The sequence below is a fragment of the Petaurus breviceps genome, unplaced genomic scaffold (assembly GCF_028583685.1).
Source record: "Petaurus breviceps papuanus isolate PSGF00001 unplaced genomic scaffold, PetGlider_PUasm1.0 91133, whole genome shotgun sequence".
Classification (NCBI taxonomy): domain Eukaryota; kingdom Metazoa; phylum Chordata; class Mammalia; order Diprotodontia; family Petauridae; genus Petaurus; species Petaurus breviceps.
This window is the reverse complement of record NW_027187419.1, coordinates 36,313,023-36,330,535: the sequence shown is the minus strand read 5'-3', so window position 1 is coordinate 36,330,535 and position 17,513 is coordinate 36,313,023. Positions and strand designations below refer to the sequence as shown.

Below are 17,513 nucleotides of genomic sequence, written 5' to 3'. Positions count from 1 at the left end.
AAACTTTTACCCCATTATTTCATGGATACTACCCCTCCAGAATTTGTTTTGTGGTATTATTTTAAAGGTTTTGGAGGAGAATTTTGGAGCACTCAGGTGAGTTCCTGCTTTTTTTTTTTTTTTTGCCATTTTGGCTCTGTCCCTCAATATCAATTTCTTACAAAATTATAAAATATACAAGAATCTCAAGGGAAATAATTTTTAAAATAGGAAGGAAGGAGACTTAGCAATGCCAAATCTTAAACTATTCTACAGAGCTGTTATCATCAAACCAACATGGTGCTGGTTAAAAACATAAGTGGGTTGATCAGGATATTCTTATCAATTGAAGAAAGGTTGAACAAATTATGGTATATGAATGTAATGACATTGCATCAGTTCACATAAATCTCAGGTTTTCCTGAAACCATGCATTTCATCATTTCTTACACATAATCTTTCATTGCATTGATATATCATAAGAATCTTTTCATGTGAGTTACCCACCCTACCTCTTTTGTCAGTAAGGTGGTTTCTTTCCCCACAAACCATAATTCTAGTGGTCTCCTTTCAAATGTCAACACTTACTGTGAAATCATCTTCATCCTCAGTAGCATATTTCATTTTATTGCAAGCTATGGGCATTATTAATTTCACAGTTTCTATAATGAGTAGTGATTTATATATACTTATCAGTGCTTATTTGAGTCCTATCACCAGGATTATTTTCTTTTCTGCTTTCTGAAAGTCCACATTTTAACTACTCTTCAAGGCACAAATCAAATTTTACCTTCTCCATGAAGTCTTCTTTGAATTTTACAACCTATGTTAATGTTCTTAGACTTTCTAACACAAAATAGGACATAATCTTGTGGTATTTTGCTATGTCCCAGCTATTTCTTGGCTATTTATTAGCATTTTCTCTTTAATAGATTTTATTCTTCTCTTAGATAGAGAATAGATTGCATATTTCTATTCAGTCCCTTTTAGTTCTTTTTTGAGCACATAATTCAGTCTGAATAAATACTTCTTTATTCATAATTTAATGATCATAAAGCGATAAATGAGTATATCTACTATGAGTAGATGCAACCATATGGAAAAGTCATTTTAATTCATAGAAAGTTCATGAACTCATGGTTCGCTTTCCATATGGTCATGGAATTTAATATGGAAGCATCACTGCTGTGAATCTAGGAATAAGGTATTTGCTCCTCACTGTCCTTGGCCCAGTCATATTGTTCTGGACCAAGTTAATTACTAGTGGAATCTTCCTCTAAGTAAAGTAATGAAGTTTCCTTTTTACACATTATTCATTGGTTTATTAAACTCCATCCCTGGAGAATGATGATAATTATAACAATGTCTATGACTCAGAAGATTAAGGGATTCCTCATAAATCATGTAGAAAAAGAATACTCATTGTATGATATAAATTAGATATGTGAAGGTTCTTTATTCTACATGGAGAGAAAGGATGCTAGACATGGGAAAAAGTAGTGACAATTAGCACAGTTTATGATATCAATGTTGATTGAGTAAGAATTTATAACTCTGGCTACAATCAGTGAGGATGATAATATTTAAAGTGTCATAAGATCATACAAGAATTATAAAATACTGCTTCTTAGGTATTTCAATTTCACCTGTGCATTAGACATTCTCCAATGAAACAGCTAAGCTATTGGCTTCTCTTTCCAAAACAGATGTTTCCCTTGCAATCAGTCAATTTGGTATGGTGGGCATCATTATAATAGTCATTTGACTCTGTCAATTGAACATTTGATGGCATCTTCAGATTTTTGAACTCTCCAGAACTTCAGGGAAAGTCCATCTCAGAGTACTCATTCACCTAAGATCAAGAGAAAAGAAACACAAAAGTTCAAGGGCTACCATGGAACCTGTGCACCAGCCATTCTAATTGACTCCACAACTCACATAGGTTTTGTTAGCAGATATTGGAAGTCAGCTAGGTGCAGTGGGATGTCATCAATCAGCATGGACCCAAGGTAAGAGCTTGTAACAGTAATGGGGTTGGAAGTTCCTTTTGTATTGCTAAATTAAGAGGTCCTTAGCACCTAGTTAAGATTAAGCCTCTGTTAAAGGAAAAGAAGGTATGAACTACTGTCTCCTGTTGCTGATGTAAAAGGAAGGGGCTGAACAGGGAGGGGCAATACGGTATATAAGGAAAAGCCCAGAGAGGGAGAGACAGATCTTCTTGGAGCAAGCTTTGTAGAGGCAAAAGCTGCTGCCACCCCTGGGGAAGCTGAAGAGAAAGCTCTCCCCCAGGCTGGAGAGAATGATTTTGATTTGGAGAATCTGGATGAAGTCATTTTGATTCTAGGAATCAGCTGAAACTTCTGCTGAGTCTGAGGGCCAGCCAGAGCTGCTGAGGATTTCAAGAGCCATTCAGAGCTGAGGGCCAGCCAGAGCTCCTGAGGCTGTTGAGGATTTCTGAGGGCCAGCTTGAATTGCTGAGGGTACTGAGGATTTCCAAGGGCCAGCCAGAGCTTAGGGCCAGCTGGAGCTGCTGAGGAGGCTGCTGAGGTTTTCTGAGAGCCAGCTGGAGCTTCTGTAGACTGAGGAAGCATGACTGTAATGCTGGTACTTTGCAAGAATCTGTTGGTGGCTTTGTTAAACCTTGTCTCCCCAGAAACAGAGAATATGAAGGATTTGAGATGGACTGGACATTGTGAGCTCCAATGTGGAACAGGAAATGCATAGAGAGCTGGACAAAGACCTAGGAGCTGTCTGCCTTTGAAACCAGCTGACAGTTGGGTGAATCCAGACAGGATCTGGGACCATGGAAGGGGATCCAGGGAATCTGAGAAACCACCCCGAATCAAGCTGAAAGAAGACTTTACTTGGATAGTGTGTAGTGACTGAGAAATTGTGAATTAACTAGTGACCTAGGGGTGGAGGGTCTGTGTGTTTTTTGATGATTTAATAGTGAATGATGAAGGATGATTGAATGATCTAGTTGATTGAATGATTGATTGACTAAATGATTGTATTAGTGATTTATGACTGAATAAGTGACTGATTGAGTTAACTTAACATGCCCCATGAGTGGTAAACTTTGACTATTGTACTTTGTGTTCTTTGAGGGGGCAAACCTCTTTAAGGATGATTGAATGATTATTAATTAAATGATTGTTCTTTGTCAAAAACTTTGTGACCAGTGTGGTGGAAACTATGTGGTCATTTTCTGTGATAAGTAGTTGTGAATGCTGTATTTTGATTATCTGTGATAAGTTGTAATATTGTGAATGTTGTACCTTGATTTTCTGTGAATGTTTTTTTCTGATTTGTTATGGAATAAGTAGAGTGTTCCCTATACTGTGTAATCAGGACCTTAAAAGCTGGTCACAGTAGCATTCTTCTGGAAAGCTGCTCATGCTTGGCTTTACAGAGCTGGAAGTCCAGTTGAAAAGAGCTATGTCACGAATGGTAGCTTTCTATAGCAGTGGTATCAAATTGAAATTGAAACAAGGATCACTATACTATACAAAAGTATCCCCATAGGCTGAATATTGACTTAGAAAACAACATAGTCGCATTTTTATGTTCTATTATATTTTTATTGATTTTGTAAAATATTTTCCTTTTATCTGGTTTCTGTGTACTAAGGAGAGTTGTAGTTTTATATTTGGCACTTCTGCTCTACATCATAACAAGAAAATGTGAAGTTGAGTGTTTAAAGCTGATTTTGTATAATGGACTCTCCACCTAGGGAGACACAGGATGAAGAACTGAAAGTCTAGTTGGGAAGGTTGCAGAACAAGTCCTTTACTATTATACAAAGACTGTTATCCTACTTGGAGCTTCTTTTATTTTTTTAAAGGAATTGGGGTTAAATAACTTGCTCAAGGTTACACGGTCAATTATTTTGTGTGGATGTTAAGTATTTGAGGCTGGAACTGATCCCGGGTCTCCTGACTCTGGGGCCAGTGCTCTTACTCACTGCTTTGGAGCTCCTTTTTAACAATGAAATCAAAGATATAGTAAAAAAAAATTGTGAATACTTTGTGAACAAACTAAGATATAAAGGAATGGTTTATTTATTTAAATCAACACTGACTTTAAATTTGTAAAATAACTTAAACAAGAGTATAGAAAATATTTTCATTTTCCTCAGTCTCATTTTTCCTAAAGAAAGAAAACTAGGATTTAAAATTTTTTCATCCTTTCAAAATCTAAAGAAATATTATACTTCTAGGAACAAGCTAGTCATAAACTCATTCTGGTATCTGATCTGTTTGATTCTCACCTGCCAAACTTAAGACAGTATGAGAAAAAGACTAATCCATTTAAAAAAAAAAACCTACTGAATAGTCAAGTTGCTAACAGAGTTCCCTGGTTAGGGGTGAACTGTAGGGTTCTGGGAGGAAGGGTGACTATGGAACATGGTGGTAAACAACAATTATTTATTCCCAGGAGAACCTGGATCCCTGAGGAGAAAAGATGTTGAGAAAACTCTTTGAGTTTCTAATAAGGTCCCTAGAAACTATCCGTTGATAATAAAACTAATATCCCATCAACCAAGTCTTGGAGTGAGATTTAGAGATGATGTTTTCTATTCTAAAATTAGAAAGAAGCATTGGGTTAAAGAAATAATTTTTTAAAAAATCATCTCTTAGAATTCCTAGGGCATCTAGAAAATCAAAGACCATGCTTATATTTCAACATAACAAAAGGAGGCAGAAGGGTCTATGAAGATTATCATTCCTGACTTCATTACTACATGTTCCAAAGACTCTTTCAATGAAGATCCAACAGTGGAGGGTGAGTACTTTAATTTAAAGTAGTAAATTTACCTCTATAGGAGCCCAGTTCTTGATGAAATCTCACTTCCTTAGTGTTATTGGCTTATTGCTAACTCCAAGTAGCACAGAGCTGGAAAACAACTCTGAGGAAGAGAGAAATATCTAGAGATAATGGGAATCAAAGATTCTTCAATCCTCCAGTTCATTGGATAACTGTTTCATCAGAGAAGGCTCTTGTGTTTTCATTGAATGACTTTGGACAATAATTGACTCTCCTCAAGAAACTGTTTTGTTTTCTTTGAAAAAGTGACTGAGACAATGGTTCCCATCCTGATGGAGAGCAGTCATATTTAATGTTCAGCAGAGGTTGCTCCTGTGTAGTGTCAGAAATGTGCACAATAGCTCATAGATGAAGATGCCAGTGAGTGGACAAATAGAGAGCTAGAATTCATCCTTTTATTAGGAAAAGGTAGAATGGGGTAAATTATCTCACATAAAAGAGGTAAGAAAAAGCTTTTACAGGGGCGGCCAGGTGGCTCAGAGAGTAAGAGCATCGGCTCCAATGTCAGGATGACCTGGAGATCGAATCCCAGGCTCAGACACTCAGCACCACACCCAGAAATAACTGGCCATGTAACCTTGAGCAAGTTACTTAACCCCAATTGCTTTAAAAAAAAAAGAAAAAGCTTTTACAGAGAGAGGAAGAGGGGGGAGGTGAGAGGGAATGAGTGAGCCTTAATCCCATCAGATTTGGCTGAAGGAGGAAATAACATTCACATTCATTTGGGTATGGAAATCTATATTACCCAACAAGAAAGTAGGGGGGAAGGGGATAAGAGAGAGGGGGGATGATAGAAAAGGGGGCAAAGTGGGGAGGGGTAATCAGAAGCAAACACTTTTGATGTGGGACAGAGTCAGAGGAGAAAATGGAATAAATGGTGGGTAGGATAGGATGGAGGGAATTATAGTTAGTCTTTCACAACATGATTTTTATGGAAGTGTTTTGTATGATTACACATGTATAACCTATGTCAAATTGCTTACCTTCTCAATGAGTGTGGGTGGGAAGGAAGAAAAGGAGAGAAAGTGAAACTCAAAGTTTTAAAAACAAATGATAAACATGTTTTTACATGCAACTGGAAAATAAGATATATAGACAATGGGGTATAGCAATTTATATTTCTCTACAGGATAATAGAAGGGACAGGGAAAAGAGAAGGGGGTGGGTGATAGAAAGGAGGTCAGATTAGGGGAAAGAATTCATGCTGTTTTGGGGTGGGGAGGGAAGTGATGTGGAGAAAACTTGGAATTCAAAATCTTGTGGAAATGAATGTTAAAAACTAAAACTAAATTGATTAAAAAGAACTTTTTTTAAGTCATCCCTTTCTTTCATCCTTGAGCTCTCATTGCCACCCGCAGATTCAACTGTCTGTATCAAGAATATATTTATTCCTTGGGTAGAATGAGGAAGATTTGGTTATGACTGTTTTCCAGCACTTCTGTTCACATATTCCATCATGGTAAATCTAAGACATGTGAAAAATGATACTGATACTCTCACACAGTGACCAGAGACAGTGGCCACAGACCCCAGGACCAAAACAGTCCTAGATTCCAAGATTTAGTGTTGTCCATTCTGTGTAAACATCTTTTGTGTGTGTGGAGGGAGGGAGGGAGAGGAGAAATCCTCTCTAATGTGCTACTTCTTTTTCAAACCCACAGGGCCACCATCCAGAGAAGGGAAATCACTCTGCAGTGACTGAGTTTATTATCGAAGGCTTAACAGACCAACCAGAGCTCCAGGTTCCACTTTTCTTCCTGTTCCTAGGGATCTATGTGGTCACCATGGTAGGGAACCTGGGAATGATCATCTTAATTAGGTTCAGTTCAAACCTTCACACCCCCATGTACTATTTCCTCAGTTGTCTATCCTTCATTGACCTCTGTCATTCCACAGTCATCACCCCCAAAATGCTTGTGAACTTTGTGTCAGAGAAGAACATCATCTCTTACTCTGAATGCATGGCTCAGCTCTATTTTTTCATCATTTTTATAATTTCTGAATGCCATATGTTAGCAGTGATGGCATATGACCGCTATGTTGCCATCTGTAGTCCTTTACTATATAATGTCATCATGTCCTATCAGTTGTGCTCCTGGTTGGTGGGTGGGGTGGGTATAATGGCTGTTGTTGGTGCCACGGTTCACACAGGCTGCATGCTTAGAGTTTATTTTTGCAAAGAAAATATTGTCAATAATTTCTTTTGTGATGTTCTGCCCCTCTTGAAGCTCTCCTGCTCCAGCACCTACATTAATGAAGTAGTGCTTCTGGCTTTTTGTTCATTTAATGTTTTTGTCCCAACCCTAATTATTCTTAGCTCTTATATTTTCATCCTCATAAGCATCCTTCACATCCAGTCCACTGCGGGCAGGTCTAAAGCCTTCAGCACTTGCAGCTCCCATGTCATGGCTGTTTCTCTATTCTTTGGGTCAACTGCATTTATGTATCTTCAGCCTTCTACCAACTCCATGGACCAGCGGAAAGTGTCCTCTGTGTTTTATACCATAGTGATCCCCATGTTGAACCCCCTCATCTACAGCCTCAGGAATAAAGATGTCAAGGTCGCACTGAAGAAAATTCTAGAGAAAAAGGTGTTCTCACGAACAGTAGAAAGGTCATTGGTGACAGCTCAAAGGCTTTGCTCTTAAAGGGATGGGTCCGAAAGGGCAGATCTGCTCACGTGCACCTCCTCCCAACCCCTCTCCTTTATCTCCCTGACTTCTTGCTTCTCTTCTCATTCAAGTAAACATTTTTTGTGGGTGAATCAAAATTAGAAACCCTATGAACAATATATAGCAGAGTGTCATGTATGAAAGAGATGAACTACTGGGATGTTAGGATCAAAGAGCAGGATTGCTATGAAGCCACCCCATCAATCTACAATTTTCCTTTGGTGTAGTAATCAGTAGAACAATAGATAAAGGGCAGAAAAGGATAGAACTTCATAATTTACAATAATTTTACAAATATCTCTTTTTATTTTCCCCTTTTTACAAATGAGTTAACTGAGGCACACACAGGTTATGACTTGGTGAGGGTGACAGAACTTGTAAGTGTTTGACTGGATTTGAACGTCCTGACTCAGGGTCCAGTGTTCTATCTGATATGCCATCTACCTGTCTTCTATTTGAAACCCCTCATTTTATAGATGAAGAAGTTGAGGCCCAAACTATTGAGTCATTTCTTTCTTTCTAATGCCATAGTGCTGACTAGGGACTTATCTTTCACTTTGGCCTGTTGATTGGTCGAGAAACCAGGAAGACCTTGTTCCACTTCTGATCCATCTTGGCTGAATGACTCTGCATAAGTCACCTAACTAGTCAGTGCTCTTGGTTAATACTGTTAAGTTGCTTAGAAGGTGTTGTTGACTGGCATTTAGATAGGAAATTTCCTCACCTGATATCAATGAAATCACAAATCCAGTCCCTCTCCCTTTAAAAAACAGAAGAAAACTGTTCCCTTAGACAAGGTATATGATTCATTGTGGCAGCCAGGCAGTGTAGTGGAGAGGGTGCTGAACCTAGAGTCAGGAAGATCTGAGTTGAAATATGACCTCACAAAATTACCAGCCATGTGACCCTGGGTAAGTCATTAATCTGTTTGCCTCAGTTTTCTCAGTTGTAAAGTGGGTATAATAATAAAGCCTAACTCCCAGGTTTGCTGTAAGGATCAAATGAGATAACATTTGTGAAGCATTTAGTGCAGTGCCTGGCACATAGTAAAGGATATATAAATGCTACTGTTGTTGTTTAATTTCTAATGTATGTTTAAACTCTTTATTTTTCTTTTTTTTTTCTGGTCAGAATTTTTTGGTCGCCTTATTTCTTTCAATTGCTTTTCAATTCAATCTAAATAAAATAAAATTTAAATACAAATATAAGGAATTGTCCTAGGACAGAAAAATCACAAACAAGCCAGCCCTAGCTCTTAAGGACATTGTTTATCTGTTGGGGGTGAGGGAGGGATGAAGAGGAGGAAGATTATCATGTGTACACAATTTGGTAAAATTCAAAATAGAATGTCATAGGAGCAGAAAGGAGATGGAAACTAGAGGTGTAAAATATACCATATGTGACCTGTAACACTCCTATGTAGTAGGAACCAGATTAAAATGCAGTTGGGAAATATTTTACAAAATACATGAACATACATTAAAACATAGATTACATTTTTAATATGATACTAAGTCAATGCACAACCCACAGGGGTCACTATGTAGGAATGAGTGGTCTAATTTCTATTTGATTTTGATGCCACTGATCTGGGCAATATACTCCAGGACAATTAACTGGAGAAAGAAAACTTTTATCCAGAAGAAATTACTGTTAGATTTGTTGTACTTACAGAGTAGTAACTCTCCCAACTGTCTTGGGTTCCTCAGGTTGTACCAGAAGCACAAAGTTCATTGAAGTATTCGAGAAAGGTCACCTTTGTTCTATGCAAGTCTCAGAACAACCTGCAGATTTGCTTCAAATCAGAGATTCTCTGTTTAAAAGGGTGTCTGAGAGGTTCATGCAAAGACAGGAAACCTCAAAACCCCACGACTGCTGAAAGTTTCTGGTACATTAAACTGTAATGTTAGGGTAGGGCTATTGGAAGATTTGCATTTACTTTCACAGAAGTCATATTCATTATTATCACCTATATAATTTGTGTGAAGAGATTCCTGGCAGAATAGCTCTGCTAAGGACACTTTTCACCATTGGAAAGGGTTCTCTGCACCTAACAGCTGTCACTTACATAGCTGTCTTTCTAGTTAAGAAGAAATGTTGTGGGGAGATCTGTTCCTATTAACATGGAATCCAGTTCCATGTTATTGTAGTTTATGAAGTATGACCACCAGAGCTGGCTCCCCATTTCAGAAAATCTGTGCTGAGAAGGGATTGTTTCTCACTGTCACACAGAGGACATCCTATTCTTGGAATCTCCATTATCCTTTTGTTTTAGAAATTATTAGAGAATTTTAGAAAAAATGGTAGCATAAATTTTATTTTTTTAAAAAAGTACTGGGCATAGGCAGTCAAACAGCTTTATTTTAAATTCTGGCTGTACTAAGATTAAAAAAAAACAACTAGCAGGTGACTTTCTGGGGTTGCTAAAAATGAGCTCGGCTGTTTTGAAAAATCAAAAGGACAGAAAAAGAAAAACATCTCTTCTCTGTACGTGCAGTGGCTATGGAGGTAGACTTTCCCAGGTGCAATAGTGAAATTTAGCTTCACTTTATTTGTTTTCTGAGACCATTGATTCCCAGTATGTTTGGGTTCTGTTGGCTTATCCCTTTCTACCAACTCCATGACCCTCCTCCCTCAAAGTTTCTATAGCTGTGCATTGCCCAATTTGGTATTTCAGTTTAAGTGAAATAAAACAACTTCTTTTGAGAAGCCGTTATAGACCTAATGGAATGCTGCAAAAATAGGGGTAGTATTCTTTCTCCCACAAACATTGTCCATTGTTCATTAGTATCAATCAACTTGACCAGTTATTGCATCTAGTTCCATTATAACTGACCCTAATGTGCTGCATTGCCATATGAACCTCCTTTCTGATACCTGATACCTCAATCTGGCCTGAGTGAAATGATGAAGTAATAAACGGACCTGGGCTGATAAAGGCAGGACTGGAGATAGTTGTGTTAGATAAGTACTCATCAGAGAATTAGAGAATGTGGAGACATTAATCTGCAAACCATCAGATGACTATGAATCCACATAGGTATAGGCCTAGAAGCAGTTGAGTTAAATGGCATATACTGTTTTGGAACTTTTGATGTATAATTCAAACTGCTTTCCAGGAAGTCCAAGTGTCTGTTTTCCCATAGTCCAACATTTATTATTTTACTTTTCTGTAATCTTTACAAATCTGATAAGTATGAAATAGAAACTCAACATTGCTTCACTTTGCATTTCTCTAGTTAGCAGTGATTTGGAGAATTTATCATATAGAACTTTGACAGCTGACCAATTATACCTTCATATCATTTAACAATTGAGGAATGGTTATTATTCTTATATATTTGAAATATATATATATATATATGTATATATATATTCTTGTACATGTGTGCATATAGATACTTATATATCTTGAAAATATACCTTTCCCAGAGAAATTTGATACAAAGATTTTTTTCACACAGTAATGAGCTTTATTGGATTTGGTTGTACAAAACCTTTTTAATTTTTGATAATCAAACATCCATTTTTTTCTCCAGTGATCATCTCTAAATCTTGGTTGTTCAAAAATTTTTCTTAGATTTAATGTGTAATATTCTTCATATTTCCCTAGATTGTTTGTGGTGTCCCTTTTTATATCTAAGTCATCTATCTATCTGACATTACTAGGGCTATAGCTAAAAAAGATCAAAGAAAGAGAAAAACATTTTATATGTGAAAATAAATTTATGTCATCTCTTTTTGTGATGAAAAAAATCATAAACTAAATGAATTCCTATCAACTGGAAAATGGCTAAATAAATAAATGATGCTTTATGGTATCATATAGTATATGGTATATGAATGGAATATTATTTTGCTGTAATAAATGATGAAATAGATGATTTCAAAGACATTGAAAGACTTAAATGAACTGATTCAGAGTGATGTGAACAGAATTGTATGTAAAATTTACATTATAACATCGTTTATAAAATGAATAATTTTGAAGACTTTTTTAAACAGATTAAGAGTGAAATGTGGAGGACTAAAAGAATAGGGTATACAATAATAATAACAGTATGAAGAGAAGCGATTTTTGAGCTATAAGAACTGTGATCCAAGGCCCATTCATGATTCCAGAAAATTGATAAGGAAACATATTATCCACATGCTGCCAGAGAAGTGATGAATTTAAAGTACAGAAAGATATGCACATTTACATAATACATATCTATACACACTTCACATAAATTTTTATTATTTATTTATGTTTATATGTATATATATGTATATATTTGGAAACACACACACATATATATGTACATACACATATTTATTTACATCCAATTTGGTTTTTTATTTTGTTTTCCTTGACAATGCATATTTTTTGCAAGAAATTTTCTTTTGTTCTTCCAGTGGGGTAAATGTGAGAGAAAGAAAAATAGATTTATGTTAATTAAAAATTATCTAAAAATGTAGAAATGGAGGTGCACAGATGTGGGGATGTGGCACGTGTTTTCATATGAAGCCAACATGTTGTTAATTTTTCTTAATAGTTTTACTGTGTTACAAAGACCTCTCATGAAATAGGTGTAATCCATAAATGTTAATAATGTAGAAACAAAATGCATCAATAAAACATAAAAACAAAAAGAATCTGTATGCAACACATATGTGGGTATTGTATATTCTCCTCTGTGAGGAAAGATGACAGGATGTGGTAAGTGGAAGTTAAGAAATGTCTAGACACAGTTCTGAGCTTGAGGGTTCTTCAGGGACTTATGTCAATGTAGCATTTAGGGGACTTCAGCTCACTTGGCAAAGGAAAGAAACATGGTCTCTGATCAAGAACTCCATAGCCAATATAGAACCTTCCCTGTATCTTCATCAGATCTCATGAGGGGACGCTGGAGCGTGACAATTGATAGGTTTTTTTGATAGCAGGAGAAACATATTTAGTCATGTCTTTCTCCAAGGAGGGTGATTAAGAAATTTTCTTAGGGGAGTGATCTATATTTCATCTGTGCATAAGGCTGATCCTTTTACAGAAAAAAGTTAATTCTTCTAGAATTGATCTAATCTTATACTTTAGTAAATGAATTCTTCAAATTATAATCCAGTGAGATTGGCCTCAATTCCTGGCAATATTGTACAGCACATTATTTAAAGACATGGTTTCAAAATACTTTTAAAAAGAAAGTCATGGTCAGTATGATCCAAAATATATTGGTTTTTAAAGAAAAATATGTAGGAGACAAACTTTTTTTCTTTTGGAAAAGATTTTTTAGATGGCTTAGTATGGGTATTTTCACAAATATAGAAAACTTCAATTTAAGTGAATCATTTGACATTCCCAGTGGTCTCCATGTGGAAAAGGAAAAAAAAATATGGATTAAGTGATAGCACAATTAGATGTGTCCAGACTTGGCAAAATAAGTACTAAAATATGATGATTAATGGAGTTATAATTATAAGACTTTAGTGAAGTTGTATAGAAATCTATCCTTGGTCCTGTTCTGCTTAACATTTTATCAATGATTGATATGAAAGCAGAGATGTTACGCTTATGAAATATAAAGTTGACATAAGGCTGAGCTGCATAGCTAACAGGAATGATGACAGAATTTATAGCCAAAATTATCTGGATAGGCTGAAACAGGAGGCAAAATCTAATGAGATGCAATTTGCATTTACTTTAGTACATAGATTTTTTGTTATTTTTTTACACAAAGAAGGACCTTCTACACAAAAAATTTATATATAAAGTTATTTTATTCCATTTCATTTGATGCAGATTACTTTTTGGGTTTATTTAGTATGGCACTTTTTCCATTTCAAAAATTGACAATATGGATTTTACCAATTTAGATTTAATTGATAGGTCAAACTGAATTTTAAGAGTATTTTAATTATTTGCCTATTTACGAATTGTTCTTCAGTAGGATATGCTTGTAGGAAAAATTGTCTCCCAGGGACCCAATTTAAAAGTTAAAATGAAGGACTGCCTAATTCTTTATGGTAAATGGAGTATGATAAATATATCATGTATGACATAAATTTATCATATCATATATTGGAGTAGGATAAATATATTTCAGCACATACTGATAATGATTTAAATCTTAGAAAACATGGCAGAATTTAATTACATGAATATTTATTGGAATATATAGTGATATTTCAGATGTATAAAATTTAGTGAATTAATTTCATGTGCCTGGAGGTTATTATTTGAAGTTCAATATTAAAATGCTCATGATGAGCTAGTCTAAAACTATTCCCTTCTAAAACTATCCTTGCTTCCTCAAATTTTCCCAGAGCACTTTGTTCCCATGCCTAGAATGTACTTCCTCTTCACCTCTACCTCTTGAAATCCTTAGTTTCTTTCAAAGTTTAGTTCAAGTGCTGCCTCCCTCACAATACTCTTTCTGGTCACTCCCATTGTCAATACTCCTTCTAGAAATCACTTTGTATTTCTTGTACAAGTTTTGTATTGACTTACATCTGCATACATAATTTTCTCACAGTAGAATGTAAGCTCTTTGAGGGCAGGGATTATTTTCGTGTTTGTTTTTGAATGCCCAGTAACCAACCTAAAATAGTGTCTGGTATTTTGTAGGTGTTTAATAAATAGTTGTTGTTAAGTATATTTACATTTCATTTATATTTGTATGCATGCATTCCTCCTAGTAGAATATCCATTTCTTGGCTTAGCAACTAAGTCTCTTTTCATCTCCATATCTCCACCCTTATACATACTGTGTTTTGCATTTTCTTTCCTTTTTCCTTCTTTCTTCTTTCTTTTTCTTTCTTTCCTTCCTTCCTTCCTTCCTTCCTTCCTTCCTTCCTTCCTTCCTTCCTTCCTTCCTTCCTTCCTTCCTTCCTTCCTTCCTTCCTTCCTTCTTTCTTTCTTTCTCTCTCTCTTTTTCTTTCTTTCCTTCTTTCCTTCCTTCCTTCTTTCTTTCTTTCCTTCTTTCCATCTTTCTTTCTTTCCTTCTTTCTTTCTTTCTTTCTTTCTTTCTTTCTTTCTTTCTTTCTTTCTTTCTTTCTTTCTTTCTTTCTTTCTTTCTTTCTTTCTTTCTTTCTTTCTTTCTTTCTTTCTTTCTTTCTTTCTTTCTTTCTTTCTTTCCTTCTTTCTTTCTCATGGCCACTTATTTTGTATGGGTATTAAGTATCTGAGGCCAGAACCAACCATCCTCCTGATGCTCTTACTCACTGAGCCACCTAGCTGCCCCTGTGTTTTGCATTTTCAAGAGGAGCAGATCTGTGCTTTCATTAATACAGTGAACTCTAATAAAAAAACTCCCTCTATCAGTACAAATTGGTACCTGATTTAAAACTTGGAGTTTTAAAGATTTACCTGGGGGTATTGGGGGTTAACTTAATTGAACAGGGTTGCATAGATAGAATGTCTCAGAGGCAGCCCTCAATCCAAGTTTTCCTGACTACAGTAACTCCACTAGTTATGACACAATTCCTCTCATCTTAATCTTAATATGTGTTTAATGTACTCCTATTTATTTCAAATCAAATAAATTAAATTAAATTGGATCTTTAACAGGGGCATTGTTATCATTTTACCTAGAACTCTGGTGCTATCTGTCTGAGTCTAACCCAAAATACAAGGGATAGAGAGGGATTACTGCCCCATTCCCCTATCCCCAAAGGAATCTAAGTAAACAATTGGGAAATTAAATGATTTTTCATAGTAGAGTAGAAAAGTAAACACATAAGGAATCTTCCCCACAGAGCTGGATCCCAGATGAAGCCAGTCCCTGTGGGACCCTCAGTCTGTGTTGTTTCTAATAAAGTCCCTGATATCTTCAAAATGAGACTTTAAACCCTATTACATCAACCAGAACCTCAGTTACAACTAGGAATCTATGGTTTATCTGTTCCATCTGTGGAGGGCTCTATATACAAAGCAACAATGAGAATTGATCATCATCTCTACTTCAAAACCCTCAGAATTGCTTTTAAGTTGATGCCCATGTTTTCCTCCACTTACCAGGAAGATATATGCTTGACATGATTGCCGACCACAAAGTGGATAAAAAAAGTATATAAAACACAGTACTGAATGGTGAGTGTTCAACACAGTTTTCATGATCTGTCCTTGCAAAGAAAGCCTTATTTGTGGTATTTTGGAGCTTGACCTAAAACCAGTTTTCTGTTCTCTTCAATCGATCTATAATTAAGCTGGACTAATTTGGAGGTACTGAAACATTTAGACTGGAATAAATAATGTATAAATTTGAAATTGCAGTAGCTCCAATTTCTTATGATAGTAAAATTGGTACCAGATAACTCTTTTGCCAAAAGGGATGTCCTTTGACAACAGCTCTTTCACCAAAATACATTGTAAAGCCAAAGTAGCCCTCTAGGACATTGTTTTTTCTATCTCTAAAACAGAGGGAGAAGCTATAATTCCCACAATGGCAGAATTTACTCTCCATTTGCAACCAACAGGAGTAACTGCTAGGTGGCTTGTGCAGAGCTTCATCCCCATGAACAGCAGCTTCTTCACAACAGAGTGACTATCAAGAATTGCTGGTGATTTTTTTTCATTATCTTTAAAAAATGCTTTATGTTGTATGGAATGATTCTTGAGAAGAGGAGGAGGGGGGAAAAGAATGTGAAAGTTATGGTTTGTAAAAAATTAAAAATTAATTTTTTAAAAAATTCTGGAAGGATCTCTCTTTTCCTAAAGCCCCTTTCCCTGAGTGATGTGTTCTCTAACCAAACACCACAGTTTTTGTTCCTGTGCTCAGAAGGCAGCAATGGTAGTTTCTTACATTTAAATGGTCAACTGGACTCTGAGATAGTAAGAAGCACTAGGTGTCCAAGAAAACTGACACAAAGGAAAAATGAAAGCCATAATTAATGAGTTTTTTCAGTTTTGAGAATTGTCTCTGTCTACAGGTAAACCTAAACATAATCTTTAATGTGTTTTTTCCCCCATTCCCAGAAACACCATCCAGAAAATGACCACAGGAAATTATTCCACGGTGACTGACTTTATCCTCGCAGGATTAACAGACCAGCCAAAGCTCAAGCTCCTCCTCTTTCTCTTATTCCTGTGCATCTATGTGGCCACCGTTGTGGGAAACTTGGGCATGATCACACTGATTGCATTCAGTTCTCACCTTCACACCCCCATGTACTATTTACTCAGTTGTTTGTCCTTCATTGATCTTTGTCACTCCACTGTCATTACTCCTAAAATGCTTTTTAACTTTATGTCAGAGAAGAACAGCATTTCCTACAATGAGTGCATGACTCAACTCTATTTCTTTATTATTTTTATCGTTTGTGAGTGTCATTTGTTGACAGTGATGGCATATGACCGTTATGTTGCCATCTGTAGCCCTCTGTTATATAATGTCATTATGTCCTATCAGGTCTGCTCCGTGCTATTGGGTGGAGTGAGCATGATAGGTGTGATTGCGGCCACTGCTCAGACAGGTTGCATACTGAGATCATTCTTCTGTAAAGACAATGTCATCAACCATTATTTCTGTGATCTCAATCCTCTCTTAGAGCTTTCTTGCTATAGTACCTATGCCTGTGAAGTGATCATTCTATGCTTTGGTGTAATTAATATTATCTTCCCAATTCTATACATCCTTAGTTCTTACTCCTTCATCATTGCCAGCATCCTACGTATCCAATCAACTGAAGGAAGGTTTAAAGCCTTTAGCACCTGTAGTTCCCACATAATTGCTGTGTCGATCTTCTATGGTTCTGCCGCATTCATGTACCTACAACCTTCTTCAGTTAGTTCCATGGACCAGGGGAAAGTGTCTTCAGTGTTTTATACCATCCTTGTGCCTATGTTAAATCCTCTGATCTATAGTCTGAGGAATAAAGATGTCAAAGTAGCACTAATGAAAACCTTGGAGAGAAAAAAATTCTGATGAGGAGTAGAAATATGAAGATAACAGTATTAGAGATTAGAGGATGCAATGTTAATTTCTGGAGAGTTGGTATCCACTAAAATGCCTATTGTGGGAATAGTCTTTTGTTGTTGTTTTTATTCCCCTCTTATCTTTG

The 17,513-nt window shown here is 36.2% G+C and overlaps 2 protein-coding genes across 2 annotated transcripts; both read left to right on the top strand.

Annotated features, from left to right (window-relative positions):
• Window positions 1–276: 276 nt before the first annotated feature.
• Window positions 277–7,454, top strand: LOC138154929 (olfactory receptor 8G50-like). The gene is made up of 2 exons (XM_069079920.1): window positions 277–285; window positions 6,486–7,454. Exons 1-2 carry the CDS (start codon window positions 277–279, stop codon window positions 7,452–7,454), a joined length of 978 nt encoding a protein of 325 aa, XP_068936021.1.
• Window positions 7,455–16,064: 8,610 nt separating this feature from the next.
• On the top strand, window positions 16,065–17,377 carry LOC138154726 (olfactory receptor 8G1-like). Its single transcript, XM_069079699.1, has one exon. It carries the CDS (start codon window positions 16,445–16,447, stop codon window positions 17,375–17,377), a length of 933 nt encoding a protein of 310 aa, XP_068935800.1. The 5' UTR covers window positions 16,065–16,444.
• Window positions 17,378–17,513: the final 136 nt, after the last annotated feature.